The 17,144-nt window shown below is 36.7% G+C and overlaps 3 protein-coding genes across 3 annotated transcripts in view; all 3 read left to right on the forward strand.

The window, feature by feature from the left end:
* Window positions 1-4,305: 4,305 nt before the first annotated feature.
* Window positions 4,306-9,957, forward strand: LOC130012911 (usherin-like). Its single transcript, XM_056101042.1, has 7 exons — window positions 4,306-4,671; window positions 5,389-5,592; window positions 6,734-6,814; window positions 7,171-7,356; window positions 9,033-9,146; window positions 9,419-9,588; window positions 9,943-9,957. The coding sequence occupies exons 1-7, from the start codon at window positions 4,332-4,334 to the stop codon at window positions 9,955-9,957; spliced, it is 1,110 nt and encodes a 369-aa protein (XP_055957017.1). The 5' UTR covers window positions 4,306-4,331.
* Window positions 9,958-11,452: 1,495 nt separating this feature from the next.
* LOC130012912 (usherin-like) lies at window positions 11,453-14,547 on the forward strand. The gene is made up of 4 exons (XM_056101044.1): window positions 11,453-11,576; window positions 12,545-12,859; window positions 13,724-13,903; window positions 14,393-14,547. The coding sequence occupies exons 1-4, from the start codon at window positions 11,453-11,455 to the stop codon at window positions 14,545-14,547; spliced, it is 774 nt and encodes a 257-aa protein (XP_055957019.1).
* Window positions 14,548-17,100: 2,553 nt separating this feature from the next.
* Window positions 17,101-17,144, forward strand: part of LOC126821358 (usherin) — a 28,421-nt gene continuing 28,377 nt past the window's right edge. Inside the window, exon 1 of the mRNA XM_056101045.1 lies at window positions 17,101-17,112. Within this exon, the coding sequence (XP_055957020.1) occupies window positions 17,101-17,112 (12 nt within the window). The remainder of the gene's footprint in view (window positions 17,113-17,144) is intronic.

The following is a 17,144-nucleotide window of genomic DNA, read 5'->3' on the forward strand; positions in this document are numbered from 1 at the left end:
ATAAATTATTTTTTGAAACAGTTTAGAATTTACCATAGTTTAAATGTTGGTATAGGTTAGAATTTGTCATAGGTTAAAAATGGGTGTAAGTTATTTTGGGAAACAGTTCGAAATTTACCATAGAGGGTATAAGTTATTTTTCGGAACAGTTTACAAATTAATATAGTTTAAAAGAGGGTATAAGTTATTATCATTGTAACTTAATAGAAAATGATCCATAATAAAAATAATAACATAATATATTGTGAGGATAACAAATTGTGTGTTGAGTTTTATATTATAAATTTCGAAGCTCACAAAATAATCTGAGTTGTTTGTTTTCACAGGTTCAAGTTCTATCAAGGATACAGCTTGCCAGGCTACAAGTATCATAGGACCAACAACGGGAGTATACATCGGAGGATTACCCCCGGATTTCGTTATCAAGAGAAATGACCAAAGAGCTAGTGTAATTAATTCAGGATTTTTACGATTTTTAGAACTATTCTATACAGGCTTTATAAACACACGATCGTACTCAGATTTCTGGTTTAAATCAACAGAAGCATTTTAGATTTTAGTTGAATGAGTTTAGACAGGTGGGTGGGGTGTGCGAAGAAATACTTTTAAAGAATTTAATCCCATTCTAGGTAAAATTTAAGAAATACAATACAGTAAATAAAGAGAGTCCTTATGATGTTCTGACACTTGGTTTCGGAGGTGGAGTGCGAAGAGGTATTTTCAAAGAATATGATCTATTCTACAAAAATTTAAGAAATGAATTAAATAAAGAGGGTCTTTTTTGGACAGAGGTTGGTAGGGTTGGGGGGATGTTGCTAAGAGGTTTATTAAGAGAATATTATTGCATTCTAGACAAAATTTAAATAATACAATAAATTAAAATAAATTAAGGTCTTTAGGATATTCCGCACCAAGTTTCGGATGGAATGAAAAGTCTGTAGTTCCTTGCATATCATTAGTAACTAGATTTTAATCCACTGACATCTGAAAATTGAAATAAGAGTAGGATGTAGCGAGGACAAAATATTCCTTGTATCACATTGGTTTTATTACGTTTGTTGGGACAAGTAAGCCATTAAAACCTATTTTCATTTACGATTGGGAGTCAGTACTGAATAGACTTGGTTGGAATCACAATAACTTCCGAATGAAAATAGAAAATCTTATTAAATGATGTGAAAAGTAATTTTGTTAATAATCATTTCATTTTCAATTGATAGTCATTGCTGAGTAGACTTGGTTAGGAATCACAAGAATTTTAAAATCAAAATAGGAAATCTTATTAAACATGCAAGAGCTAAATCTGTCTATTGCAGGTCTTCCTTTAGGCCTGAAATGTTATATAAACTATTAATTAGACATTAATTAACTTATTCAAACCATAATCAACTCTCGAAATCATCTAAAGTGTTGGAATTTCACTGGAGTTGAATCTGATCTGCTGCTCAACGCTCATTGATGATTAAATCCAAAAATTGATAATCGAGGCTAATGTTTTATATCGTACCGACTTTAGTAATGATGATCGAGGTTAGGCTTAAAATTCAAAGACTAATATCTCGGTTCAGATTAGATCAATTTGACTGAAATTTTCAACATATTCTATTTAAAATATCTAGTTTTTTACTATTATAGCGAGAACAGTCAACTCTTTATCTAATCTCTCATAATGTATGTTTAAATGATGTGATAAGTCTCTGATCGTTATTTGGGGACATTGTATCCCTCACTAGCTTCAAAACTGTGAATATTGAAACTCGAAATGAAATACCATTTTAAAAATTTGGTTCAGTACCTAGATGATGAATTGAAAATTTATCAACATTTGGCATCCACTTGCAGACTATATGATATTTAGCATATCGTCAAAAAAAATCCAGTACCAACTTTTGGATAGGCCTTTTTTTTTAATTTGATTAAATTCAAGCTTGAAGATTATCTACCGGTACAATAGATATTTCGATTTAATTTTCTTAATTAAATTTTAAATATTCAATTTGAGTATATGTAAGGCAGGACACTACTTTAGTTATAAAACACTCTGTATAGACTGATGATCTGTCAAATTTTGATATCAGCTAAAATTGCCCAATATAGTCAAAATTTGCTGATTTTTCAAGTCGTGTCCAGCCTTCATATTATATAGTGCTGAAATTTAGTCATTTATATAGGTAAATCAAACTTTTAACTTGCTTTTTTCCGTATTCAATTTTTCACCCATATCAGGTCTTAGAAAATCAAACTCTCAAAATCTATGAGAGATAATGGTCTCATCTTTGGAATACAATTAGTGAAAAATTAAATATCATCTGAAAAATGTAAATGAGGATCAGTGACTTGAATTAAAAGTTTTTGCCTGTATATTATAGTTTTAAAAGATTTCACCAACTCCTTGGATTCATTTCTTTATGGAGATGATTTCTAGACAGGAAATTATTTTATCTTCTCTAATTCTATTTAACGTAATATTTAATCTTTTTTTTTTAGTTTAAAAACATATGTCAGGTTCATTAGTAACTGCATCCCCCACAATGTCGAGCAAACCTAATTCAAAATCGTGTAAGATAATCTTGTTCGCGATAGGTACTGGACTCTAGACAAGAATGTCCCAATTTCGAATCCTTCCGACTTATAAAGGGTAGCAGCTGCAGGGGGGTACAGGAAAAGTGTGGCCTAGTCATTTGGATGGGACAAAAAACGATACCCACATTCAACATGTTTAAACACTGGAGTCCATTGTTAAGGGGAGTGGTTTCCCCTTGTCAGTGATGCAGGATGGAGGACCTGACAAGGACAGCTGTCTAGTCATTCGGATGCTACGAGAAACCGAGGTCCCATGTACATATTAGAGTGCACGTAAAAGATCCCTTGGCAGTTGGAATTTGATATAAGAATAGGCCGTAGCGCCGCTACCCGGGCAAAATTTCCCTCATAGCACACTGTATGGCGTATGCCCGTCTTCATTAGCCCAGTTTAGGAGCAGAACAGTAGGACGTTAAACCCCATTTCATTTCATTTCATTTCATTTCTATTGTTAAGGAACTGACACCTGTAATTTGAAGATTATGCCGCTGCTCAGGCTAAAATATCCTTCTTAGCATTTTAAATTAGTCTCAAAATGACCATAGTGTTTTGTTGATGAGACATCAGAACAATAAAACATTGGACAGACATTACAAGCTTTCAGTGGGCATTGGGTGGTCTAACCCTTACACTTTAGATCATAAGGTCTGCCATTGAATCAAATGACATGGTTTTGATCCCACCCTTAACTTCATGGGTTTTCTCTGGGTCGTCTGTTTTGCTCCCACTGCTAAAGACGTGCACTTACAAGCGTACTATTGAAATAAAATCATACGATATGTTTGTCTGTCTCTCCATGGATAAGATTGTCATCATTTAACTTTATTTTAGATTTCAAAGACAGGATTTCAAGGTTGTATCCGAGATATTGAAATATTACAACAAGAATCACCGTTTGAAGTGTGGAAGAAACTTGAATGGACAGATGCCGTAGCCAATGAACTGGCTTTTCTTAATTGGGAAGGTTGTCCCGTTAACTTAGACAAAGGAATTCATTTCTTAGGTCAAGGTAAAATAACTCACAAATAAGTCTGGATGTTTTATTGTTAAAAACCAGATCGGGTTTACCCCTGGTTTCCATTATTTGCATTTCCTTCTGCAAACTCCCCATGTTGTTCCTAAGACTGCCATAAACTATCCAAGATATATGAATAGCTTTCTGTATTAAATACAGGACCATTTATTAGTTTGTGGGGAGCGCCACTGCTGTGTACATGACAAGGTAGTCTAAGGCGTCCTAGTTTTCAACGGTCTAAGTGCGAACAGGTTGATGGGCATTTAGTAACTGGAATAAACTATAACACATACTTATGGAAGAACAATAAACCATAACACATACTTATGGTTGAATAATAAACTATAACACATACTTATAGAAGAACAATAAACTATAACACATACTTATTGAAGCATAGGGTTCAACTGAAAAACTCCCAGAACAATTACTAATTTATTTGGACTTTTCGCTGCCACATCTCCATATTGATAATTCTCAGTACGGTAATTAGTCATTGTTCTTCCAAAATGTATGTGTTATAGTTTATCAGACCATCCAGTTACTAAATGCCTTGAAACGATTATTAACATGTGGCCGTGAAAAGCCCAAATTGTTCTCCATATAGTTTATTATTATTTTTACATGCCACGTTATTGCAGGTTACGCTAAACTTCCTTATGATGCTAGATCACTGATTGGTGGAGATGATGTAGAAGTCTCGTTTCAATTCCGTACAGCTTTGCACACAGGGATGTTATTCTTCACCTACGGAGGAACCGGTATATACATGTATGCAGGTGTTGTTAACGGCACCCTGTACTTCGAGTTCAGCAATGGAGTCTCGAAAGGCAGTGCAACCTACAATAACCCAGATTCTGTGTTTTGTGATGGTAACTGGCGGTCGGTTTATCTGCGTAAGAAGGGTCTACAGGCCAACCTGACCATTGAGGGTGTTGGAACTGTTTTAAATGGAGATCCTGACACCGTCTTCACTGTTCCAACAGCTTCTGAAATTTTTGTGGGAGGAATTCCGAAGAAATCTGAAGTATTACTGTTCATGGAAAATAGCGCCCCAAATTTACCAAGAGAAAGTAAGTTAGAGCATTACATCTATCCAAGTTACCCAAGACAAGGTGGTGATTTCCTTGAAAATAATTGAGCATTTACAACCCTTTGAAGAGCTGTAATTGACAATCATGTAAATTCCCCCAGGTTCACAATTAGAAATGAAATGAAATGGGGTTTAACGTCCCACTATTCTGCTCTGACTGAGCTAATAAAGATGGGCATACGCCATACTAAGAGGGAAATTTTTCCCCGGGCAGTGGAACTATGGCCTACTTATATATTGAATTCCAACTGCCAAGGGATCTTACACGTGCATGATGGGACCTAAGTTTTTTTTTTGTCTAATCCGAACGAATAGACAGTTTTCCTTGTCAGGACCTCCGTCCTGCACCACTGACAAGGTTAAACCACATTGGAAAATCCCATTGAACTTCCTCGGCCAATCCGGTTTCCTCCCACTGCTAAAGACCCCTACGCGCAAGCGAATTATTGAAATAAAATTAAACCATGTGTTAGTCCTGAAATGACATAGTTTGTTTCGAGTGGACGTTAATTAAACCCCATTTCTCTCTCTCTCTCTTTCTTGGACAATACAGGGATCGCACACACGCGACCTCCAGGCTAGTGAACAACCGTCTTACCCACTTATCCACTGTGGCTCCCTGGTTCACAATCAAGTAAATAGAATAAAATGATTATCTTATAATGTTATAATGACATATTTTATGCTATATTTATAGGTTTTGGTGGATGTATAGCGTTGTTTGCTGTGGACGGAAATAGATATGATTTTGGTAAAGATGCTACACAGGTGGTGAATGTTAATATGGACGGCTGCGCCCCGTTTCAGGTGCCCAATAATACGTGTCAAGATAGATTAATAACGGAAGTATATAATGGATACGATACACAGACGTTTGATACAGGATTACAACCATATACAGGTATTATTCTATTCTTCTTCCTTGATGGGATGCCTGTCCAACCTCATGGGTTTTCTCCGGGTCCTCTGGTTTCTTCCCACTGCTAAAGACTCCTACACATTTCTCTCTCTCTCTCCTTGATGGGATGGGGAGTACATTTTAGATCATACGGTCTGTCATTGAGTCAAGTGGTGTGGTTTCAATCCCACACTTGTTTGTGATAAATAGTAGGGTGGCCTCCCTAACATCGTGGATTCTTGTATGTGATAAATGGAAGGTGGGCCTCCCTAACATCGAGGATTCTTAATTTGTATGTGATAAATGGTAGGGTGTCCATCCCTAACATCGAGGATTTTGTATGGGTCCTTTGGGGAAAATTCACCCATGTGACCACGTTTTTGAGGTATTTTGTTTTAGTCTAGATTAGCAAGAGATATTTTCCGAAGAATATGACAATTTCTTAGCATTATCCAAGATGTATTATGTATTTTTATTGTTTTAGACATAGCAAATTTTAATTTAACCCTGTCTTCATTAGCCCAGTCGGAGCAGAAGAGTAGGACGTTAAACCCCATTTCATTTCATTTAACTGTATTTATTGTGTTTTGTGGTTGAATTCATTTTAATTTGATTTCTATGGCATGTAAATTGACTAACATGTCAGATCTCCAGCTGGTCTATTTCACTGTCAGTCCGGCATCAAGTCTGGTAAATATGATTGAAACAGGATCCCTGACTTAAATACTCCCAGAGAATCAGGAACCAGGAACTGTGTGCACCCAAGCGTTACTCATCTTGCTATTCTTGGGGGTGATGCTCTTCAAAGAAAAAGCCCCAGACACAATTCATGTACAATCGACATAAGGGGGGTTGGGAGGCTGGATAGTTAACGGATTGTGCGTCTATCATAAAGTCTGTCATTGAGTCAAGTGGCTTGGTTTCGATCCTCCACTTGTACGTGACTACGGTAGGGTTGTGTTTCCAACCACATGGGTTTTCTCTGGGTCTTTCTCACCCTGCTAAAGACCCCTTCGCATAATCAAATTATTCAAATAAAATTGAAACATATTTTGTTCTCGAAATAACCTAGTTTGTGTTAAGTGGACGTTAAACCTCATCGATTTGTACTACATGTTTTTATTACATTTATTTTTGTCTCCAGATTATATATATCGAGTAACAGCTTCGAATTCCGTTGGATTGGGTAGCGGACCGTGGGCATATGGTCGAACTAAAGAAGGAGGTAACTATGTATATAATGTTAGAAGAATAGAAAATATCCCATGTAGTCTAGCTCAGCAAGTCTATAAAAGATAACATTTATTTTATTTTTCGCTATAGGAACTTATAAATTTTAAAATGATTTCATGTAATAGCCAGTATTTACAAGAAAGTTAATTGTGTTACATGTATTTAATTTGTATTTATTGTAGTATTTATTGATGGAATTGACAATTTATGATTCTAGTGTTATGGCCATACAAGCAGTAATATATTAACAATTTAGAAAGTTCCATTTAATCAAGCTGGTATCCTGCGATACACATATACACAACCTCACATACATAATGTTGATAACTTTCTATTGTATTTATCCAGCTCCTACTGGTGTGAAGGAACCATTCAACGTTGAGGCCCTGTCAGGTTATATGATACAAGCTGAATGGAACAAACCCGCCAGCACTTCAGGATTATTATCCAAGTTTATTTTAGTTGGTTACGTCAACGAGAACGACACAATTGCTCCGATACAGACAGAGTTCCTGGATACAGATTCTAGAGCAGGTTAGATCATGTTCTGCATCCTGTCAGTAATTGGACTCTAGTTTCCTATATCCTGTCAGTAATTGGGCTCTAGTTTCCTATATCCTGTCAGTAATTGGGCTCTAGTTTCCTATATCCTGTCAGTAATTGGGTTCCAGTTCTCTATATCCTATCAATTATTGGGTTCTAATTTCTTATATCCTGTCAGTAATTGGGTTTAGTTTCTGTTATTCTGTCAGTAATTGGATTCCACTTTTCTATATCCTGTCATTAATTGGATTCCACTTGTCAGTAATTGAACTCTAGTTTCCGTTATTCTGTCAGTAATTGTGTTCTAGTTCCCTATATTCTGTCAGTAATTGTGTTCTAGTTTCCTATAACCTGTCAGTAATTTGGTTTTCTATATGCTGGCCGATTAAATCAACTGTTTCGTAAACATACAGAGAGAGAAATGAGGTTTAACCTCCAATCAACCAAAACTAGGTAGAAAGAAAATTCAAATGGCGCAAAGGGACCAATTGTTGAACTCATTACACTCCTTTCCTTTATTTATTCGGATGGGACGAAAAACTGTGGTCAGCCCGCTCACTGCATTAGGCCAGTTGGTGCAGAAAAGTAGGACGCTAAACCCAGTAGTTTGCCCTTGATCAATATATACATCATGTTTTATGTTCATGAAGAATTCTTTTAATTTTGTACCTGTTCAATAATTACTGACAGAGTTACAACCCTTGGATCATATAGAGTAGTAAATACTTATACAAGGTAAAAAAAAGTAACGGGGCCAAGTCGATGTACACTAGTTTTCATGTCTCTTAAAATATACTAAAACAAAGTTATCTCAAGATCTGTAGTTAAATCTCATTGTTAAATCTCATTTCATTTCATTGCTTGTGGCCATGAATGATCTATCTATTTTCAAGACTTGTTCAGTCTTCATTTAAATAAACACAACATGATTTATCTGGAATGCAATCGTTGGTTGGTACCGATTCCATTTGTTTTAATTTTGTGATACTTCAGGAGGAGCCACAGTTGCTAAGTGGGTAAGACGCTGGCTCACTAGGCCGTAGGTCGCATGTTCGACCGAGAAAGTTCATCAGGATTTTCCCACGTGTATTCCCATTGTCAGCTGTCTAGTCGTTTGGATGGTATGAAAAAAAAGGTCCTGTGTATACATTGGCATGCACTTAAAAGATCCCTTGGCAGTTGGGGTTCAATATATGAGCAGACCAAAATTTCCCTCATAGCACACTGTTTGCCGTATGCCCCTCTTCATTAGCCCAGTTGCATGTTCCTGAAGCAACGACTGCTAGTTTCACAACATCTGTCCATTGCTTGTTTACTTCACAATTTCCGAACTTATAGCTATGTTATCTGCAGACACGTGACAAAGGTTGTGACATCGCGACCTCCACGGAAACCTTGACATTGAATGAACCAACTTTGCAACTCGATTATCACAGGTACACATTTTAGCTTGAAGGCGTGAGACTTGGTATTCGCGATGATCGAGGAATCTGATAGGCTCACAAGTTGTGCTTGTACCCAATCGAAATTAGTGCCGCAATATGCAGGGTATTACGTGAAGGCCTTGATAAGATGTATGTAGTTAAAGCGAGATCAAGCCTTCTATTGAAGATGGCCAAGTCGCGGCTGAACAGTGCGACCAATTTCATTTTATTTGAATATTTCAGGAAATTTAACGAATGCTGTTCCGTATACTAGTTATATTATAAAACTATCAGCTTGTACAGCAGGTGGTTGTACGGAGAGTGAAGATGGTGTTCCAGTTATGACACTTTCTGAAGGTAAAATATTTTCTATTATTAAAATTTATACATTTAAAGTGGCTGAGCGTCGTTTACATTTTTTAGAAAATTTCATGTGTAATGAATCGCTATATAAATCGAACAATAATAATAATAATAATTTTTCATGTCTTTGTTCACATTAAAATTTAATTAAGAAACAAAAATAGATATACTTTAGTTGCTTTTTTCAAAAGGTTTTAGGTCCAAACTTTTATGTTTTGAAATAAATACGACACATGTTGAGAATATATATTGTTTTTTTTCTACAGCTCCAGAAGAAGTGCCAAGTCTGACTGCAATTCCTTCTACGACATCATTAGCGATTTCGTGGAATGAGCCTGGTAAACCTAACGGCCCGTTATCAGGTTACTATCTATATCAAGATAACGTACAGATCTATCAGGGCGGAGAACGATTTTATCAACTTAACAATTTACAGGTCAGTACGCAGCATAGACATAAGGGAGACCAATCTCACTTGGTGCGGGTGGGGGGGGGGGTGATTGGATGCTTGATTAGGAGCACACTACGACGAATTGCTCATTATTAAGACAAAAATCAAAAACGTCCATTTTCACTGTTGACGGTGTGTATCTCTTTGCGAGTGAAATGGGGCCGTCAGATAAGCCGCCCATATGAACTGTTTATGTTCATGGGTAGGCAATTGGCCTGTTATTAACATACACTGGTTACCTCTAATAAAAACAGCAGTGCATTTCTGCAGTTTTGTATTATTTCTGAATATCCCCTACTTTTTTTGAAGAGTATATATTCAACTTTCACAATATTGTAGTTTGCTAAGAATTGAAAATCCTGCAATGACTTTATATAATGATTGATTCCAGACATGAAACCCCCGTTTTAAATATTAAATAAATAGATGTGGTTGATTTCAGGTTTATACGTCATACCAGTTTTTTATACGAGCTTGTACTAGTTCTGGTTGTAGTAGTGGACCTATTGTAACCTTGACAACATCACAACTACCACCAACCTCCGTTAATCCTCCCGTTCTTAAAGTTCTAGGTAAGATTAATTCAGATTGTTGGATTTATGTAAAGACCATATTATAGCAATCTGGTTAAAACACAGATCCTATTTAGTTTAGTTTTTTATAGTTCAAAATTTCATTTTACTTGTCTTTACTACACTAGGATCTGGTTATCATTGTCGTGTTCTGGCTGATGTGAGGGATTAACCAATGAAACGGTCTGTTACGGCGACTTCTTGACGTGCCATGCACGGAAATGTGGGTAAACCATTAGAAATGTCAACGCTTATTGATTAATCAATGTCTGAGGTCATAGGGTCAAAAGCAGCTAGTACGACCCCTGACACGACCTTCGAGTACAACTTGTCAGATCTTCTTGTAGTGTAGGCCATTGAAACGAAATATAGATCTGTATTTTAATCAGATTGGTTGTCTGTGAGTAATAGAAGCAAATTAATGTTGTGTACCTGTGGTGAAGTATGTGAGGGGACAGTTTTGCATATAGCTGTGGGAAAGTATGGGAGTAATAAGAGCCAATTGATGTTGTATATCTGTTGGCAAGTATGTGGTGAAGTATTTGATATATATGGTGGCGTATGTGGTGACATATGTGATGAAGTTTTTGAGAGGGCACATTTTGCAAGGACAGTGGCATTCCCGTGTACTTTTCTTCTGGGCTAATGAAGACAGGAGCATATCCCATATGAAGGCTTCTTTCATATGTACATGTGACCTTGGTTTTTTGTCCCTCCCAAACAACTAGACACTGTTCCTTGCCAGGCACTCTGTCCTGCACCACACTGAAAAATCCAAAGTAAATTTCTCGGCTAAAACCAAGATCAAACCTGGGACCTCCTGGTTAGTGAACCAGCGCCTTACTCACTTAGCCATCATGGCACCAGTAAAGCAACAATATCCTGTTTTATAATATATTGATATTTATTATCAGGTACAAAGAAGATAGAAGCCAGATGGGAGACACCAGCTCAAGTTAACGGAGCGTTAGAGAGATACGTCCTACATCTGTCAACAGATGGCAGCATAGGAGAAGACATTTATAACAATACAGAATTATTCTTATTTACAACTTTAGCTAATCTTACAGCAGGAACACAATACTTTATACGGTTGTCGGTAAGTGGGACATTAGAATATGGACAGCATATAGGGTCATACATGGCTTTAATTGCTTCAATTTTGTACATTAATTACAAACTTTTCCACTCTCCATAACAGCATATAATAATGATATGCTGTCATTTTATTATTTTATTTGGTTGATTTGTAGGCATGTACTGGAGGAGGTTGTACTATGAGTGATGTTGTTAATGCTACTACAGAAGAAAGTGCTCCAGAAGGCTTACCAGATCCTATAGTTACCTCCCCTTCCTGGGCTGAGTTAGAAGTTACGTGGGGTGAGCCTGAACTACCAAATGGTTAGTATGAAATTGCAAACATAGTCTTTTGGCATGAATTGAATTAGAGATGAAATGACCTTTGATTTGCAAAATTTCAGATATTTACCAGCAGAACAGCTTTATTTATCTTTATCAGTTTGAAATTACAAGTTCACTGTACAAAGAGTTATCCCCACTTTAGTGTGTCATGGGAGATAATTTAACCTTTCATGGATGCAGACCACCAACTCTTCTCGTTGACTTTAATGTTATAGTTAATTCTTATCTCTATTCCATGCTCTAACATTTTGCATGATTTATGTTGAGCTGAACCATTTCTACCACAAAGCATGTTTGAGGTTTACCATGGAATTTGGGATACACAAATTGAAAGTAGCATACTTTAAATATGTACTGTAACTATCCGCAATGCATATCCCCTTAACCAACCTCTTAACTCTGGGGGGGGTGGATGGCCAATGGTCAGCGAATGTGTGCTGTATCATAAGGGCTGTCATTGAGTCAACTGGCTTGGTTTCAATTCCCCGGTTGTACGTGAAAAGGTCGCCTGTCCAACCTTGTGGGTTTTCTCTGGGTCCCCTGGCTTCCTCCTGCTAAAGACCCCTACGCCCAAGCGAATTATTGAAATTAAACCATATGTTAGTCTCGAAATGACCTAGTATGTGTTGAATGGACGTTAAACTCACTCTCTCTCTCTCTCTCTCTCTCTCTCTCTCTCTCTCTCTCTCTCTCTCTCCTTAACTCTTGTTATTCTTTCGCTTCCAAACCATGTATTTTCACCAAAATCTGAATTCAAACACTGTTACTCAGTCAGTGCATGTACTGTAGCTCAAATCCCCTTATTCTGTCCCCTTTTCACTGAATTATCACTATTCATGGAATTGAGAGAACTCAATTTTGGATGTTCTGACTTGTATCCCCAGAGTGTTACCTAGTTTCCATGCCGACACCCAAGTGTGCTAGTAATATTTTATCTTATATAACAGGTGTAATAGTACGATATGAACTATACCATAATAGCATCATGGTTACCAGTGGCTTGACACGTGAATATCGTGTAGACAACCTTCAACCCTACAGTTTACACATCATACAAGTTAAAGCCTGTACTAGTATAGGCTGTGGATACAGTAATGAAGTCAAGACTAGAACTCAAGAGGCGGCACCAGAAGGAATTGTAACTTTAGAAGTTGTGGGTCTTGATCCGAGATCTGTAAACGCAACATGGACCGCCCCAGAGAAACCGAACGGACATCTGTATTTTGATGTTTATTTTGACGGAATATTCTACAAGGATGCTGGTATGTATATTTAACAACTGTAATCTTCAACTTTTGTTTTCTCAATCGTGAAAATTTTAAACTAAAATGTTTTAAGGATGCAGCCTATTCATTGGTGGAGGGTTAAAATGTTGGGTCAAAAAAAAAAATGAGGTACTGTGTATACCATTGACAACACATTCAAGATCCTCTGACATTCGGAATAAGGGAATTGGTTGTAGTACTGCTATCAGGCAAAATTTCACTCATTGCACACTGCATTGGATGACCGAATGGTTAGCTTATACACGTTTTATTATGAGGTCTGTCATTGAGTCAACTGGTGTGGTTTTGATGCCCTGGTTGTACGTGTGGGTTTTCTACGGGTCCTCTGGTTTCCTTTCACTATGTGCAAGCGAATTATTGAAATAAAATTGAACCATATGTTAGTCCTGAAATCTCTCTCTCTCTCTCTCTCTCTCTCTCTCTCTCTCTTATAATGAGTCTCTTTATAACCCTGGCCCCGAGTTCACAAAGCATTCTCAGACTTAAGTTGAGAATTTACTCAAACTTGTTCACCTTATTTTAACTAAAATATAGCCCTTTATAATAATTTTATTGTTTGAATGTATCAGATACATCAATAAGAAACTATGTGCAAAGTTTTGTATTTCTGCATCAAAGATATTTGTCATAAACAGTGATTTAAAGTTGAGCAAATTCTCAACTTAAGTCTGAGAATGCTTTGTGAACTCGGGGCCAGGTTGATACAAAAGAATAGGATGTTAAACCTCATTTCATTTCTGGACATTTCCTTTCATTCATTGTTTCTTATAGTTAGAATTTTATTTTATTTGTCATAGCAAATAATCAAGGTGTGTTATTTTAGATTTTGTTATTTTTCAGCCAATCGAGATTATCGAACCGATGTACTGCGTAAGAGTTTATTAAGAACTAATGATTCGTATAAATGGACCGTTATAGATAATTTGATACCCTATACCATCTATAAAATACAAGTTAACGCCTCCAATACAAAGGGTTTTATACTCAGCAACATAGTATCACGCAATATGCCAGCAGGAAGTAAGTATACAACCATACTTGATGCTTTATCTATATGCTAAATCTATTTGTTAAGGCCAGCTCAATTTTCGTCAAGGTCGACTAGATGTAAATAAGGTTAGGGCACATGATTGTTGGTGAGATTGTAGGTCAGGGTTAGGGTAAGCATTGGGTTAGGGTTAGGGTTGGGATTAGCTGCTAGCCCTGTTTATGACGAAAAATTGAGCTGGCCTTATCATTTAGCACTAACCATATTCATATATTTGTGACTGTCGTTTGTCAGTTTGCTCAGGGTTGACACTAATTTTGGAATTGAGAAAATTTGATTCCGGAACAATTAATCGAGTATCCCCTAGATATATGATTTTTCATTTTTAGGTTTTCAAAGATTGCTTATTGAGTGACCAGAATCGTGGTTAGACAGAAAAACAAAAATAACTTTTCAAGCCCCAGATGCAAAAATACCAAAATCAAAATTGATCACCATTTGTTTATATTTTTTAATTTCAGCACCAGATGGAGTTAGCCCACCTTCTCTTGTCTCGGAAACACCCAATTCTATAAAAGCCCAATGGCCGCCAGTTGGACGAGTAAACAGTAATGAAGAGCCATCATATATATTACAGTTCCGAGAAAAAAGAGCAAATTCAATTGTTCAGGAGTAAGTAAGAATTATTCATTAAAGGGACTATCCCGATATCAAGAGATTCTCAAAAACAAAAGTTTCCAGCTCAAAATATTGAGTCGTTTGGACGTGAATGTCAAAATTGCTTATCCGGACACGTAACCCTTTTAAGATTTCGGGTCAGTTTTTTCGTTGGGTGACCTGATAATCGATTCCGTTCCTTGAGAGGTCTGTGTAGTGAATGACCCATGTGCTGTACTTGATAACGAAAGGTAAATTTCAACTACACATTATTTTTATAAAATAAAAGTCTGGTTTTATCCAGACACCGCATAATACAGCTTGGGACACCGGTCTCCATTTCCAGACGAAGACTGACGGGTTTAAGTGGTTTGAAAACTTATCACAAATATTGAGTTAGTTGCACGGCCCTCAGCTAGAGGATTTTAAAGGATTTTAACACAAAATTAAGCAGTTTTATTCTCCCAAAAATATCGGGATTAGCCCTTTAAATATGAATTTGTGAATAGTTCACTAAATTAAAACTGCAGGTGGGATTCAAGAGAGAGAGAGAGAGAGAAATGTCCACTCAACACAAACTATGTCAATTTGGGACTAGCATATGGTTCAATTTTATTTCATTGAATTCCTTGCATGTAGATTGAGGACCAGGAGAAAACCCTTGATGTTGAAGAGACAACTCCCCTTCACGTACAAGCTGTTAATGTAACTTGACTCAATTATGATCTAAAGTGCACCCCTGTCTCCCCCCAAATCCCTCCCTCAACCGTTAGCTTTTTCTAGTTTACTTTAAGCAGTTTACCAGGATTATGAAATATTTTCTTACATGTTTGTTACTTTAATTTTTGTAGTATATTCGGACCAACGTCAACTCTGATCTACACGAAAGAAAATCTTCTTGCCTATACAGCATACGAGTTCCGAATCGTAGCATCCAATTCTCATGGACCTTCTTTCTCCGACTGGGCGACACAGATAACTAGACAAGACAGTGAGTATTCTGATCTCCTTTTACTTTACAAATTTTACCCACTGAAAATTTTTATGCTCTCTCTCTGGCAAAATGTGACCTACTTTGACTAAATGTGACCTGCTTTGGCTGGCTAAATGTTACTTTCACCTGGCTGACTAAATGTGACTTTCACTCTTGCTGGATAAATGTGACTTTCACTCTTGCTGGATTAATGCGACTTTCACACTTGCTGGATAAATGTGGCCTACTTTGGCTGGCTAAATGTGACCTACATTGACTGACTAAATGTGACCTTCTTTGGCAGACTAAATGTGACTTTCACTGGACCAAATGTGACTTTCACTCTGGCCAAATGTGACTAACTCTAAAGTGTGATCGACTCTGTGATTGATTTTTGTTAAATGTGATCTATAATTGTCTGATGCGCAAAATTTTGAAACCAAAACTGTGGTGACACTTTAACATTAATTTGAAAAGCATCAACCGGGCTAATGATGCAAAATGCTGAGGAAACTTTCTTGGCCAACACAATGATCGGAGAGATAGAAATGGGGTTTAACGTCCACTCAACACAAACTACGTCATTTCGGCACTATTATATGGTTTAATTTTATTTCAATAATTCGCTTGCGCGTAGGGGTCTTTAGCAGTGGGAGGAAATGATAAAACCCACGAGGTTGGACAGGCGACCCTACTCCTAGTCACATACAACCGGGAATTCGAAACGATGCCAGTTGACTCAATGACAGACCTTATGATGCAACACGCACACGCTAACCACCCCCTCCCCCAATGATCAAATCCAGCACCTCCTGGTTGGTGAGACAGCACCTTACTCCCTCAAATCGAAAAACATCTGAATTGGAAGACAAGTTATTGATTGTAGATCTTCAGGAAAAGAGTAAATCTGTAATTATTGTATATTTTCAGGACCACTTGGTGTAATGCCACCTCAGATCACAAGTATCAACACACGATATATTGACCTGGTGTGGACGCCACCGTTATCACCCAATGGTATTATTAGAGATTATAGGATATATCAAAATACAGAATTAAGATTAACAGTAAGATTATTACTATTTACCATCATCATCATCATCAACACCAACACCAACATCACCACCACCAACAACAACATCATCATCTTCATCATCATCAACATCATCATCATCATCATTGTCATCATCATCGCAGCACTGTCCAATTAAATTGAAATTTTTGCTTTCTTCAAAGTGGTTGAATCAATTTCAGTTAGATTTCAAAATAACTGTCCTGTTAACTGAGTTTTAAAAAATAACTACACATGTCAACTCAAATTCAAAATCACTATACATGTCAACCCAATTTTAAATTTCAAAACCATTATAGTCAACTCTTTAATTTTAAATTTCAAATCTTAAAAACAACTACCTGAGTCAACTCAAATTTCAAAATGACTATATACATGTCAACTCAATTTCAAAATGACTACCCGTGTCAACTCAATTTAAAATTTCAAAATGACTACCCGTGTCAACTTAATTTCCAAATTCAAAATCACTACCCATGTCAACTCAAATTTCAAAATGACTATATACATGTCAACTCAATTTCAAAATGACTACCTGTGTCAACTCAATTTAAAATTTCAAAATCTTTAC

This window comes from Patella vulgata, chromosome 5 (assembly GCF_932274485.2).
Source record: "Patella vulgata chromosome 5, xgPatVulg1.2, whole genome shotgun sequence".
Classification (NCBI taxonomy): Eukaryota; Metazoa; Mollusca; class Gastropoda; family Patellidae; genus Patella; species Patella vulgata.

Bases quoted from the DNA above. Each gene is read 5' to 3' on its own strand.
- LOC130012911 (XM_056101042.1), top strand. From the start codon at position 4,332: ATGTTATTCTTCACCTACGGAGGAACCGGTATATACATGTATGCAGGT. The intron at 6,815-7,170 runs GTAACTATGTAT...GTATTTATCCAG, and splicing joins TGGTCGAACTAAAGAAGGAG to CTCCTACTGGTGTGAAGGAA. The intron at 7,357-9,032 runs GTTAGATCATGT...TGAATATTTCAG, and splicing joins GGATACAGATTCTAGAGCAG to GAAATTTAACGAATGCTGTT.
- LOC130012912 (XM_056101044.1), top strand. From the start codon at position 11,453: ATGAGTGATGTTGTTAATGCTACTACAGAAGAAAGTGCTCCAGAAGGC. The intron at 11,577-12,544 runs GTTAGTATGAAA...CTTATATAACAG, and splicing joins TGAGCCTGAACTACCAAATG to GTGTAATAGTACGATATGAA. The intron at 12,860-13,723 runs GTATGTATATTT...GTTATTTTTCAG, and splicing joins AATATTCTACAAGGATGCTG to CCAATCGAGATTATCGAACC.